This window comes from Tursiops truncatus, chromosome 2 (genome assembly GCF_011762595.2).
Source record: "Tursiops truncatus isolate mTurTru1 chromosome 2, mTurTru1.mat.Y, whole genome shotgun sequence".
Taxonomy (NCBI): Eukaryota; Metazoa; Chordata; class Mammalia; order Artiodactyla; family Delphinidae; genus Tursiops; species Tursiops truncatus.
Genome location: NC_047035.1, coordinates 154,918,569 through 154,934,203, shown reverse-complemented (window position 1 = coordinate 154,934,203; position 15,635 = coordinate 154,918,569). Strand labels below are relative to the sequence as shown.

Sequence of the window (15,635 nt, the reverse complement as noted above, 5' to 3'; positions counted from 1 at the left end):
TCTGCTGCTGCCACCTTGATTTCAGGTGTGTACACAGAAACACATGAGCCGAGCCCTGGGGGTGATGCTGCTGCCCCACTGGACCTGGAAAGCAAAGAGGATTATTCTCCAGCCCTAAGACCTAGTGGAATTTGCCTTCCTGCATTTTGGACTTGCTTGGGACCCCTCACCTCTCCCTTCTTTCTTATTTCTCTGTTTTGGAATGGGAATGTCTACCCTATGATGGCCCCTTGTATTTTGGAAGCACATAACTTGTTTGCTTTCACAAGTTCACAGCCGGAGAGAAATTTAACCTCAGGATGAATTGCACCTCATGTCTCCCCCGTATCTGATTTTAGATGATATCTAGATGAGACTTTGACTTTAGATGGATACTAGAATGAGCTAAGACTTTTGGGGCTGTTTGTTGGGATAGAATGAATGTATTTTGTGTATGAGAAGCATACAAATTTTGGAAGGCCAGGGGCAGAGTGTTATGGACTGAATGCTTGTGTCCCCCCCCCACCCCCAAATGCCTGTGTTCAAGACCTAACCCTTAGTATGATGGCATTTGGAGATGGGGTCTTTGGGAGGTAATAGGGTTAGATGAGGTCATAAGGGTGAGACCCTCTTGATGGGATTACTGCATCTATAAGATGAGATACTAGAGAGATTTCTTTCCTGTTCCTACGAAGAGGCCATTTGAGCCCACAGGAAGAGGGCGGCCACCTACGGCGAGCCAAGAGAAGGCCTTGGAACAAAACATACCTCATGGCACCTTGATCTTGGACTTCCAAGCCTCCAGGACTGTGGGAAATAAATTTCTGTTGTTTAAGCCACCTAGTCAGTGGTATTTTGTTGTGGCAGCCCAAGCAGACTAATATAGTATGTGCGTGCACACACACACACACAGAGACATACTTTTTTCTTTGACCCAAAATGGAAAGGTTCACAGATGCAACCTGATAAATTTTAATCCAAACATTGAACTTTACAAGCCAAAGATTCTTTCCTTCAGATCTCTAAGAAATCTTTGAAAAAATGGTCTGTTTCTTCTTGATTCAGATCCTGGGCATTGGTAGCTCCAGTATTCCAAGGTTGCTACCAAATAATTTGGCCTGCATGTGACTATTATTAAATATTATTAAATCCTTCCTGCCTTCATATGGGGCCCTTAGTAATAACTTTACATTTCTTTGGTTCTATTTTCCGTTAGTATTATGAGAAGTCTCAGAATTTTGGTGACGTAATGGCCTATTTTTTATCCTTGTCCCATGAGAATATTATCATTTGTTAAAAGATTTTTGGCTTACATGGAAGATTTCCACACCTGCATCCAGCCCTTCTCCACTATTTTCAGAAAGTTTTTTATTTAACAGAAACAAATTGATGAATAGGTCTGTAAATATAATGATATCTCCAATCATTGTGCAGTACGTGTCACATTATACTCGGATTAGGGGGAAAAAAACATAGCACTATCCCAACAGGAAGATTTTCTTAGATGAAATCACAAGTAAAGAAGAAATGCAGCTTACAATGGGGCAGAAGATTAAGTATGGAATATATTTAGAATCCAGTTCTCAGCTGGACTCCTGCATCTGTAATGTACTAGCTATGTAACTTTGAGTGAGATTCCTAACTTTCCTGACTTTAATTTTGTGATCTTAAAATGGGAATAATAACACCATTCCTTAGGGTCATAAGGAAGATAAATACACTTTATGTGAAGTCCCTAGATGGACTCATGGCCCTTTGCTGGTCCCAAATGGCAAATTGTGCAGTGTTATTATTATTGTCATTACTCCTGTTACTACTGTCACTATTGTTTCCATCTCTACCTCCAGCCCTTGCAAAATATGGACCAATTTTTATATCTACTGCTTACGTGCTCTGAGAGTCATTAATTGCACAGGGTTTTCAGTCATATAGAATTGGGCTACTTTCTTAGTTCTTTCATATTCTGACCATGTGATTATGAAAAAACTGCTCATCCTCTCTGCACCTCAGTTTCTTCATCTGTGAAAAACAGAACAACAGCATCTCCTTGTACATCACTGTGAGGACTGAATACAATAATGTCTGTATGTATATGTATATGAAGCACTAACAATTGTGTCTCCAAAGTAAAGGCTTTCAGTAAACTATAGTTTGTACTAGAAATGCTTAATATTATTAATTTTATGATAAATCCAAAAAGAAAAGAAAACAAGCAAGAATTTCTGGCAAAAGCCATTTAACTTCTCCTGCTTTGTCCTATACCCGTCTGTAGCACAAGATTCTCTCTCTTATACCCAAGCCCCAAATTATTTTCTTTGTTTGCTGCATAAGGGAGAGATGTTACAGGGAGGAAATCAAGCAAATAATGCAACTAGACAAGGCTGTTAAAATGCACACCCCTAAACAGATTTTTAAAAGAGATACTAAATAACCCATTGTCCCCAAAGAAAAGAAAAGCAAACAGATAGATCACAACATACGCCATGAAAAAAGTCCCAAAGTGAAAAGGTAGTTATATAAAGAGCTAGTGAACAATATAAGTACTATAAATACATACAAAATTTCATCATTTGCTGTCTCACTGTTAGATGTACTCTCTCAGATTGTTCTCACGCATCTGTTCAAGACAAAGCCGCTGAGGCTCTTAAATTACAGCTCATAAAAACACACACTTTGGGTTGCAATTTTTAAAGTATTCAAATTTTACTTAAAGACAGTTTTATGTTCCTGGATTTGGAAGGCGATAACATATTTCCCATAATCAAACCACTCTTAAACATTAAAGACTTTACTGAATGTTAATTAAACCCAGAAAATATGTTGTAAAAAATTAAAATTCCAGACTCATTTAAACCACAGATATTTTAAAAGATAAAGAGGGTCTAGCAGGTGATAGTGAAAAATTAACTAGTGGGGATTTTTATTTTTGGTTTATTTTTTTATTTGCAACATCTTATTTGTAAGGACTCGGTATTGACGAATTTATCCAAGATGAGATTTCAACTCTAAAACTAGGTTAGATAAGTATTGCCTGGACCATCATATCTTATATCATGAGATAGTAAAAACTGTTCCTTTATAATTCTAGAGAATACTTGAGTAGTAATACTTATATACAGCAAATCTGTTCTACATTTTTCTTCATATAATCCTACCTCAAAGTTTTACATGATATTTTCCATTTTTAATAAAGCAATTCCATTATTTTGTGTATGTTATTTTTATATATTTAAGGGAGAAGACTGGTTCTGACTTTTGTTCGGAAACCTGGTTGACAGAATAAAACTATTTGTAAATAGTAGACCACATATTATATTTTCTTCAGTAATCTATGTAAAAGTGGCATTGGTGAGGATCATAAGTCACAAATAATGAACTCCTTAGTACTGTTTGCAAGGGAACTCTCTGTTGCTTGCAACAGACCACCATAAGGAAGTTGAGTCTACAAACACAATCCTACATTTTTCAATTTTTCAGGAAGAAACAAGAAATACATTAACTTTTTTTCCTCCCTAAGGATTGGAAAGAAAACAGAGATGGGATATAGGAGATTGCTACTAGAAGCAGAAAAGCAGTCTTAAACATCCCTTGTCAAATGTGAATGGAGAATAACTCCAGAGATAATTAGAAATGCCAAGGATGAAAATTAATGTCTTCTTTCCAGTAAAATGCACTGTTTATATGCACTGTTTATAATCTATTGAAACCTTATATTGGCCATACATAGAAAGAACCTGATGGATTAAGACAAAGGGCACAGCCAGAAAGCTCAGAGCCTCAGGGAACATTGTAAGGAAGTCTCTGATGATCCCAGAGGATGGTCACAAGGGCACAAGTTGCATTGGCCTAAACACCCTTTTTCCAGTGATGTACTTGTGATTTTGTTCTTAAAATAACAGCATATTTTTAATGAATGAATTATAATCAGTATATAAGAAACTGATTTATATGCTATATTGCGCTTTCTCTGATATTCACATTAGTCAAAGAATTTAGATTGAGCCTCTTCAGAGGTGATGTCCTATTGTTTGGGGGCAAAACTCGGAAGTTTAGGCCAAGTGTCCAAAATAAAAATTGCTTTTGAAACCCAACATACTGAGATGGGTAACTTCTGAGTAGAGAACACTAGCATTTACTTCATTACTTTACAGACCAGCACTGTTTCATTGTCAACAGAACCTGCCTGGCGAAGTAGGAGCCCACTCTGCCCCTGGAGGGGCTATGGACCTTGCTTGCCTGGGGCCCATGGGAGAGATCGGTCCATGCAGTGAGAACAGCTCTGGCCACCACTGGTACCTGGGCGGTCAGAGGCAGCATCTGGAGGGTCAGCAGGGGGCATGGGAGCCCCCGGGGTGCTGGGTCTTGGCTCCCCCTGGCTCATCTGCAGGAGGCCAGTGAGGGCGATCAGCTCAGGCCCTCTGAGCCAGGCGGTGGAGCAGCCAGAGGATGGAGTGGGGAGCACCCAGGGGGACATAATTGGGGTTGGGAGCAGCAGCTTCAGAGAGCCCATCACCTGCTGAGGGCCCTGAGACAGGTACAGGGGAACACGCTGCCCACAGGGCAGCAGAGGGTCAGAAAGAAAGACATCTTCATAGCATATCACTGGGAACCCTGCATCCAGGGGCACCTGCTCTCCACTCTGATGTCCTGCTAGATGGGCCTAAGGCCTCTGCCTCACGCTGCTGCCTCGTACAGAGGCCAGAATGAGGGATGGCACAAGGTCTGGCCTGAGAAGGAGGTGCCTGACCCACAGCTGGGCCCCCGCACCAGACGAGGTCCCGCTTAAGCCTCATAGTTGGGGTCCCAGGGCGGTAGCAGGGTCATCTGGGGATAGGGGGGAACTGGGGTTCCCGGGGACCGCTTGGCAGCGAGGCCTGGGGGCGACGGAGGCAGCAGCTGCTCTTTCTGGATCCAGGAAGGCCTTCGGTATCAGGGCTGAGGATTGTCCGGTGGGGATGTTCTTGGCTCCCCCAGGGATTCCTCTCCAGAGTCCCTGGCCTGGCCGGGGTCGCTGACCGCCGAGGGGCCTTGTTCCTCGGGCGCCTGCTCTTCACCCAGGCCGCGCTGCCGGGGGGCCCAGGGCAACATGCGGTGTCCGGGGGGTGGGCTAGGCAGGGCCCCACACTGCCCACCTCGCCCGCCTGGCCCCTCCCGGCTTCCACTTGGGCCCAGCCTCTCTCAGTGGCCCGTGCTGCCCTGCACGTCCCTGCAAGCCCAGGTTGCGGCCCACCTTGCAGGGTACTTCATTACTTTAATTATCCCCAAAACATACAATGTCCACAATGGGGACTTTTTTTTTAAGGCACAGCCCCAAATGTTGCTGGAAATAATATGCCTATTAAACAGAAGACTTTGGAAAGCAAGGGACTGTTTCAAAAGACTGTTATGATGGGAATTCTGCCACTGGTACCCTGGACTATGCTAACTACTTTTTATTGCATTGGGGAAATGGTAGAATGAAAATGAACACCTCCAGGCAGAGTTAAGAGAATCGGGGGAAGGGAATTCTATGATTATCATAAATTAATCTCTTTTAGCTCCAAGTTATGATTCAAGTTGATTTCTCATCCTTATCAAATTTCTTATGTGCATATTAGGGGCTGATAAGAAAAGGATGGAGCCCTGAGAACTGGAATGAAGGCAATTCAGATGAATCTGGGTACCCTGACCTTATAAATCCCTGTAAGCCTCCCCAACAGCAGATCCTGCTCCCCCTCCCCTTTCTGAGGAAGGAGCTTCTCCCAGCAAGAGGACAGCGTAATGACCTTACATTGCAGGGGAAAGCTTATTTCCAAATGATCTACCCTCGCTATCCCTCATGGCCTGCAGAACCATGCTGGAGTCAAATCCAACCTCATCAAGGGAAATGATTACCAAGTCTGACCTGGAAGGAGCCAATTCACACACTTAAAAAACTGCAAAATGTGGTAAGTTTATATCAGCAGAAATTAATATATACATGTGCAGAAATGGAATCTAAGTGTAATTGCCCGGGGTGGAAGAAAATAATATTGGAATGGCCAAATGTATCAACATGGGTGCACTTACCAGGCATTCTGGATTCCATATGTTAGCTTGAGAAACTGGGAAAGACCCTCACAATTTGCTTACACAGTTAACTAAAACCTGGATATCATATTGGTTTACATTAAATCAAGCTGAAGTGTGCAATGTCCTTCTTATAATGTAGAGGAATAAATCTAATGATTTAGGGAAATGGAATGATGGAGTAGATGTCTAATGTGTGACTTGCTCACCCATCTCCTGGGGGGTGTTCAGAGGACACGTTCCACAAAATCACGGAGGAATATTTGGTGAGGGAAGCAGCAACCTCCGTGGAAAGCTCTGCAGACAACCTCTGTAGGAGGGGATGATGGCAGGTCCTCTTGGGGCAGCACCCTGCTACCCTGTCACAAGTGTGTACACAAGTGTAAAATCCTCCTCCTTTCCTTCCTCAAAGGGACGGGGGGCCCTTAGCTTGGATAACTGTGCATTTCAGAAAGGGAAGTAGGAATACTTGGGGTTACTGGACCCTGACTCCGAGCTGCACTAAACCCAGGAAGTCTATCAGTCAAGGTGGGGACTTTTGAGCGTTGGTGGTAAAGAGGCTTCTGGCCTGACTCTGTTTCTTGATGTATCCAGTGGGTCCACAAATTTATCTGGAGTTTATTTCCCATTTTTAAATATGCAGTTAAAAATGATAACACGTGCCTGGTGGCATAATCCCTCATTGGTTTCCAGACCCACCCATCCTTTTTCTAAAACTGTTGGCCAATGTATGTATCTGTATTCACAATCACCTTTCTTCCTCCTTCAAAAGGAAAGCATAAAAAAAAAAAAAAAAAAAAAAAAAGGAAAGCATACCTTTCACCCATTCCAAATCTAATTATAACACCCTTAGCTGGGTTATAAAATTTCCAGGGCAGTCAAAAAAGTTATAAGTATTGGTTTGGGGAGAAGTCTTTCTAGTCCTGTAGGTCTTCCTCTCTTTTCCTATCTTATACATATTCTGATGGGGGTGAATCTGAGCTCATGATAAATATTCTGAATTTGGAACAACCAAAGCAGTAGAATATAATGATACTGATTTTTTTTCTAAATATAATTAGCATGTTCTCATGAACTACATTTTGTCAATCTTTTCACTTTGGATAAAACCAACCAACAAATTTTTGTGTGACTTTCTTTCAAATTGGGTGTGCATGATTCAATAAATAGTTACAACATAGTTAACAAGTTTTGTCACAAAATATTTGTTAATAATTCATCATACTCTTCTATAATATTTATTATGTCCTATCTTTTAGAATATAACACATAATACCATATTTGAAAAATTTAAATATGCATGAGAACATACATAGATTTTCAGAATTCCAATAACGACTATGCAAGCAAAACCTTTGGTATTTCAGATCCTATCATGGGGTGTCATTATGTTGAAGGCTGAAATGCAAACAGGAATGGGCAGCAAGTACTGAACATCCATGCACCAATTTGGAAACTGTGCATTCAGTTATTTTGGTACATCACTGGCACTTATATCCAATGCCAATGATGTGTTAAAATCCTAAGTTGTTTTTTTATTTGCCCTTTTCACCTCCTAATTATAAATGAGATGATTCAGACTGCATGGAAGGAACTGAGATGGGGAAAGTGAGGGGGAGAAAAGGGCAAGAAAGTACTGGCAGTGAAAGCCATTTCTACATGTCAGTTTTAATATGGATGTAAGCGTCTAAATGACAGAGTGCCCAGTAGCTTGACGGGACACTTTTTCAGCTTCCTCCAAAGCTTGAGGAAAGAGCAAAGGTTAGTTAGAGGATTACGAGGTGGTGACGCCCATTCAAGTTTTTCTGACATAATCTGAGTTTAAATCAAAAGGGCATAAACAAAAAATAAACAGGCTTTCTTAGAATATCAGAGCACTCATCATCAACTGAAGCTGGAACAAAGTATTTTCAGGATCAATAATACAAGACATTATATTCTTTTAGATAGTGCATATAATGTGTTATCCCCCTCATGGGAGTATGACACGCAAGGGGCCTTCTGTCCCTGACTGGCGCCCACCTATACATAGCCCCTGGCCTGACCAGTCACTGGCCCTCACTACACTGTGCACACCCAGAGTGTGTGGCCAGAGGAGAGCAAAACAACATCTAAGGTCCCCACAGCTGACTGCAAGCCCTGATCATGCCCTGCCTTCTTGACACTGGCCAGTGCCACAGCACCTACCTGTAGCGAGGCCTTCCGGCTCTGTACCTGCAAGCCCCAGCCCAACTCTCATCACCACCTTCCCTTGCAGTGTGCGTGCAAATGGGAGAGAATGCAGCCACAGGAGAGCACAGCACACCGAGGGCCCCTGCAGCTGCTTCAGGTCCAGATCAGGCCCTGCCTTCAGTCACTGGCTCACACCACCGTACCTGGCTATAGCTACCCCCTCCAGCTATGGAAATCCATGTCCCCCAGCCCCAGCCCTGTCAATGGTCACCACTGCAGTATGCATACCGGAGGGTAAGTGTGAAGCCAAGGGAAAGCATGCTGACACCCATGTCTTTAGCAGATGCCACTAAGCCCATAGTTGGCCCTGGCCCCTGTTACCTATTCTGACCCCCCATTACTATGAGTGTGTCTACAAGTGACCTCCCCTACTACATAGGCACTTGCAGCTGGGCCCTGCAACCAAGTGTGTGCACACCACTGGCTCCAGCCACCACTCATGCCTGCCCTGGTCCTTAGTTACTAGTCCTTGAGGCACCATTTAGGAGACCAATAGCAATTGCAGCCACTGCAGAACCCCCGTAGTGCTTGCCAAGGACCACACAATTGTTGATACTGTGAACCTTAGTGGCTGAGCCAAAGAGACATTATACTCCCTTGGACCCAGTGCTGCCACACACTCCTGCACCTGGTGCCCTGAGCCACTAGATCCACGGTTATAGCACAGTCCATTGTGCCTCCATCTGCAGGTGACAGGCTTCCCTTACTTAAATCAGCCCATGAAGTCTTTAAGAGGTGACTGTTTCTTCAAACGTACAGACAGCTACACAAGGCTACAGGGATCACAAAGTATCAGGGAAACAAAATGCCATGAAAGTAATATAGTGGACCTCCAGTAACTGGCTCCAAAGAAAAGGAGATACAGAAATTTCACAAGAAATAATTCAAAATAATTGTTCTACAGACTCTTAGAGAGCTAAAAGAGAGCACAGATAAACAATTTAACAATATGGAGAAAACAACACAAGAACAAAATGAAAACCTCAACAACAACAACAACAAAAACAGAACCAAACAAATTTTGGAATGAAGAATACAATGACTGAACTGAAGAATTCAATAGAGAGTTCTCATGAAACTTGAACAAGTAGAAGTGAGAATCAGTGAGCTAGAATCTTGAAGACAGATCAATTAAGATTATACAATTAGAACAACAACAACAAAAGAATGAGAAGGAATAAATAAAGCCTACGATAGATACGGAATACCATCAAAGGAGATAGTGTACACATTACTGGAGCCCCAAAAGGGGAAGACAGGGAGAAAGGAGTAAAAAGCTTATTTAACCAAATAATGGCTGAGAACTTTCCAGCCATGAGGAGAGATTTGGACATCCAAATTCAAGCTAATAGGTCACTTCAAAATTTCAACCCAAAATGTTCTTCTCCAAGACGCATAAAAATAAAAATTGTCTAAAACCAAATACAAAGAGAGAATTTAAAAAGCAGCAAGAGAAGAAAACTTTCTCTCATAAAATGGAACCCCCATAAGGCTATCACCAGATGTCTCAGCAAAGACCTTACAGTACAAGAGAGAATGGGTTGATATATTTGAAGTGTTAGAAGAAAGAAACTGCCAATCAAGATTAATTTACCCAGCAAAATTCACCTTCAGATTTGAAGAGTGAAATGAAGACCTTCACTAACAAAGAAAAGCTGAGGGAATTCATCATCATTAAACCTGCATTATAAAGACTGCAAAAAGGAGTTTTCAAGCTGAAACAAACAGATATTAATTAGTTATATCAAAACATATAAAAATATATAACACACTGGTAAAAGTAAGCATATAGTCAGATTCAGAATACGCTAATACTGTAAAATGGTGATGTCCTACTATTTAACTCTAAAATGAAGGTTAAAGGGCAAAAGTATTAAAAATACCAATAAGTTCAATGATTTGTTAATTGGATACACAATAAAACATGTAAATGGTGTTATCAAAAATGTGAAAGTGGGGAGTAAAAGGGTAGAGATTTTGTATGTGATAAAATTTAAATTGTTAGCAGGGTAATTATACCACTACATCTATAAGATGTTTTATATAAACCTCATGGGAACCACAAAGTCTATAAAAGATAAACAAGAGGTAGAGAGAAGAGAATCAAAGCATACCACAATAGAACATCATGAATTTACAAAGAAAAAGGGAAGAAAGGAAGAAAAAAATAAAACTACAAACAGCCAGGAAATAATAAGGTGTCATCAGTAAGTTCTTACATATCAATAATTACTATAAATATTAATAAGTTGTTTTCTCCAATGAAAAGGCACTGAGTGGCTGGATAGATTAAAAAAACAAAAAAGACCCAACTATATGCAGCATATGAGACATTCACCTCAGCTCTAAAAACACACATAGACTCAAAGTGAAGAGATGGCAAAAGATACTCCATGCAAGTGGAAACCAAAAGAGAGCAGGGACACCTATACTAATATCAGTAAAAATAGACTTCACCTCAAAAGTGGTAATAAGAAACAAAGATGGTCATTATACAATGATAAGGGGTCAAGAATATATAACAACCATAAATATATATGAACCCAACATCAGAGCATCTGAATATATTAAGCAAATAGTAACAGATCTGATGAGAGAAACAGACAACAGTACAATAATTCAGATCTACAAATAAAAGGATTATATAGATTAGTACAAGTGATAATCCAGTCCCTGTTACTCCATCTTGGCTGCAAGTGGAAATTGAATCTTTGTCTTTTGAAAGTGGACTTGATATTTAAAAACAGCCCAAAGAGAGTGCCCTGAAGACTATTAGAAAATGGAGGACTTTGGACATTTTGGCCCCTCATCTCCACACTGGATGGATTTTATAAAGGAAAAGAAGTATTTTCTGAAGGAAAATTAGATTTCTGAACTAGTAATGGAGGGCAGTAGTATGAAGTTCTTGATTAAAAATAAGTGAAAACTATCTATGGATAATCCCATGACTTCATGTATAAGGGTTTTTAAAAATCTATATGAACAATATAGTTTTCTAAAAATTTATTTATTTTTGGCTGCACTGAGTCTTTGTTTGCTGCGTGCGGGCTTTCTCTAGTTGTGGCGGGTGGGGGCTACACTTCGTTGTGGTGTGCAGGCTTCTCATTGCAGTGGCTTCTCTTGTTGTAGAGCATGGGCTCTAGGCATGCAGGCGTCAGTAGTTGTGGTATGTGGGCTCAGTCGTTGTGGTTCATGGGCTTACTTGCTCTGTGGCATGTGGGATCTTCCAGGACCAGGGCTCGAACCCATGTCCCCTGCATTGACAGGCAGATTCTTAACCACTGCACCACCAGGGAAGCCCCTTTTTTAAAAGATGTTTTTAAAAATATTTTATTATGATTGGTTCTCCTGTCAATTTGGAAAGATGAACTTGGCTCTCATTCCCATCACCAATTTGGAAGTCCTGAGGCAGAGCTGAGCAACAAGCAGGTTAAGTGATTAACCGATTAACTGATCTGTGAGGAGCAGCGTTGGGAGGGCAGAGGGTGAAGTACCCCTCTTTCATGAGATAGTACCCCTCATTCATCTACATGAGATAGATCATTTAGACAGAAAATAAACAAGGAAACATCAGACTTGAATCATACTTCAGACCAAATCAACCTAACAGACATATACAGAACATTTCATCCAACAACAGCAGAATACACATTCTTCTCACGTTCATAAGGAACATTCTGCAGGATAGATCACATGACAGGTCATGAAACAAGTATCAACAAATTTTAAAAGATTGAGATTACATCAAATATCTTTTCTGACCACAGTGGTATGAAAGTAGAAATAAATAACAGAAGAAAAGCTGGAAAATTCACTAATATGTGGGATTAAACAACATCTCCTGAACAACCAATGGATCAAAGAATAAATCAAAAAGGAAACCAAGAAATATCTTGAAACAACTGACAATGGAAGCATAACATATCAAAATCTATGGGATGCTGCAAAAGCAGTTCTAAGACAATAGTTTATAGTGATAAATACCTACATTAAGAAACAAGAACAATCTCAAATCAACAATCTCATTTTATACCACAAGAAACTAGAAAAAGGACTAAGCCCAAAGTTATCAGAAGGAAGAAAATAACAACAATCAGAACAGAAAGAAATGAATAGAGACCAAAAAATCAATAGAAATGAACAATGAAACTGAGCTATTTTTTGAAAAGATAAACAAAATTAACAAACCTTTAGCTAAACTAACTCAGAAAAAGAAAGGATTCAAATAAATAAAATCAGAAACGAAAGAGAAAAATATAACTGATACCCCAGAAATGAAGGATCATGAGACTACTAAGAACAAATTACACACCAACAAACTGGAAAACCTAGATGAAATGAATAAATTCCTAGAAATATACAACCTATCAAGAATGAATCATGAAGAAAGAAAATCTGAACAGGCTAATATGAAGTAAGAGCATTGAACCTGTAATCAAAAACCTCCCAAGATAGAAAAGTCCCAGACAAGATGGTCTCACTGCTGAATTCTGTGAAACATTTAAAGAAGAATTAATGCCACTCCTTCTCAAAACTTTCCAAAAATTGAAGAGGAGAGAATAGTTTATAGCAATAAATACCTACATTAAGAAACAAGAACTAATTTATGAGGCCAGCATTACCCTGATACCAAAGCCATATAAGGATACTACAAGAAATGAATAATACAGAACAATATCCCTGATATAGATAGCAAAATTCTCAACAAAATATTAGCAAACCAAATTCAACAGCACATTAACAAGATCATTCACCATGATCAAGTGGGATTTATCACTGGGGTGCAAGGATGGCTCAATATCTGCAAATCAAACAATGTGATACACAGTAACATCAGGGTAGAAGATAAAAGTCATACAACTGGGCTTCCCTGGTGGCGCAGTGGTTGAGAGTCTGTCTGCCGATGCAGGGGACACGGGTTCGTGCCCCGGTCTGGGAAGAAGATCCCACATGCCGCGGAGCGGCTGGGCCCGTGAACCATGGCCACTGAGCCTGTGCGTCCGGAGCCTGTGCTCCACAACGGGAGAGGCCACAACAGTGAGAGGCCCGCGTACGGCAAAAAAAAAAAAACATACAATTATCTCAATAGACATAGAAAAAACATTTGACATAGTTAAAAATCCTTTTATGATAAAAATTCTTCACAAATTGGATATAGAAGGTACTGCAATACAATAAAGGCTATATATGAAAAACCCACAGCCAACACTATAATCAATGGTGAAAGTCTGAAAGGTTTTCCTCTAAGATGAGGAACAAGACAAGGGTGTCCACTCTCACAATTCCTATTCAACATAGGATTGTAAATCCTAGCCAGAGCAATCAGGAAAGAAAAACAAAAAAAAGGCATCCAAAATAGGAAAGGGAGAACTAAAAATGTCTTTGTGTACAGATAATATTGTGTACTATACGGAAAATCCTAAAAACTCCACCAAAAAACTGCTAGAATAATCAACAAATTCAGTAACACTGCGGGATACAAAATACAGTTGCATTTTTATACACTAACAACAAAACATCTGAAAAAGACAAAAAGAAAACAATCTCATTCACAATAGCATCAAAAACAATAAAACAGAAATAAATCTAACCAAGGAGGTGAAAGATGTGTACACAGACAACTACAAGACTTTGATGAAAGAAACTGAGGAAAATATAAATAAATGGAAAGATATCCAGGGTCCATGAATTGGAGGAATTAATATTGGTAAAATGCCTGTATCACCCAAAGGCATCTGTAGAGTCTATGCAATCTCCATCAAAATTCCAATGGCATTTTTCACAGAAATAGAAAAAAAAAATTCTAAAATTTGTATGGAGGCACAAAAGACCCTAAATAACGAAAGTAATCTTGAGAAAGAAGAACAAAGCTGGAGGCATCACAGTTTCTGTTTCAAACTATACCACAAGGCTATAATAATCAAAATAGTATGATACTGAAATAAAAATTGACCAATAGAGCAATGGAATAGATTGAGAGCCCAGACAAAAACCCCAGGATATATGGCCAACTTATATTTTATAAGGGAACCAAGAACACTCAATGAACAAAAAATAGTCTCTTCAACAAATGATGCTGGGAAAAATACATATTTGTATACAAAAGAATAAAGCTAGACCCTTATCTTACACCATTCACAATAATGAACTCAAAATGGATAAAAGACCTAAATGTAAGACCCGAAACCATCAAACTCCCTGGAGAAAATATAGGGAAAAAGCTCCCTGACACTGGTCTCAGCAGCTATTACCTGGATACAATACCTAAAGCACAAACAATAAAAGCAAAAATAAATAAGTGTACATCAAACTAAAAAGCTGCTGCACAGCAAAAGAAACGATAAACAAAATGAATAGGTAACCCACAGAACAGGAGAAAATATCTGCAATTTATTTATCTGATATGGGGTTAATATTCAAAATAACTCATACAACTCAATAGCAGAAAAACTAACAATCTGATTAAAAAATGGGCAAAAGACCTGAATAGACATGTTCACAAAGAAGACATAAAGATGGCCAACAGGTACATGAAAAGATGTTCAACTCCACTAGTCATCAGGGAAATACAAATCAAAACCGCAATGAGATATTACCTCACACCAGTCAGAATAGCTATCATGAAAAATACAAGTGATGACAAGTGTTGGTGAGGGTGTAGAGGAAAGCGAACCCTCGTGCACTTGTGGGAATGCAAACCAGTACAGCCATTATGGAAAACAAAATGGGGTTTCCTCAAAAGTTAAAAACAGAACTAAAATATGATCCAGTAATTCTACTTGTGGGTATTTATCTGAAGGAAACAAAAACCCTATGTCGAAGAAATATCTGCACCACCATATTCATGGCAGCATTATTTTCAATAGCCGAGACATGAAAATAACCTGTGTCCATCAATGGATGAATAGATAACGATAATGTGGTATACATACAATAGAATATTATTCAGCCATAAACAAACAATGAAAGCCTATCATTTGCAAAAACATGGATGGAACCTGAGGGCATTATGCTAAGTGAAATAAGTCAGACAGAGAAAGACAAATACTGTATGACCTCACATCTGAAATCTAAAAAAAATAAATTAAAAAACCCAAAGAGATCAGATTTGTGTTACCAGAGAAAGGGGTTGGGGAATGAGGGAAATGGATAGAGGTTGAAATGTGCAAATTTCCAGTTATAACATCACTAAGTGTACAATGTAATGTCTATAGTTAACACTGCTGTATGGTATACAAGAAAATTATTGAGGGCAAATAGATTGTAAGAGTTCTCATCAAAAGGAAAAAAGAAAAACTTTTTTTTTTGTATCTATATGAGATGATGGATATTAACTAAATTTACTGTAGTAGTCATTTCACAATATTTGTAGGCCA

The 15,635-nt window shown here is 39.6% G+C and overlaps 1 protein-coding gene across 1 annotated transcript; it reads right to left on the bottom strand.

Moving 5' to 3' along the window:
* Positions 1–4,198: 4,198 nt before the first annotated feature.
* On the bottom strand, positions 4,199–5,067 carry LOC109549627 (histone deacetylase complex subunit SAP25). Its single transcript, XM_019933156.2, is given in 2 exon segments — positions 4,199–4,632; positions 4,635–5,067. Coding segments are annotated over 2 exon segments (867 nt in total).
* Between the last annotated feature and the right edge of the window lie 10,568 nt (positions 5,068–15,635).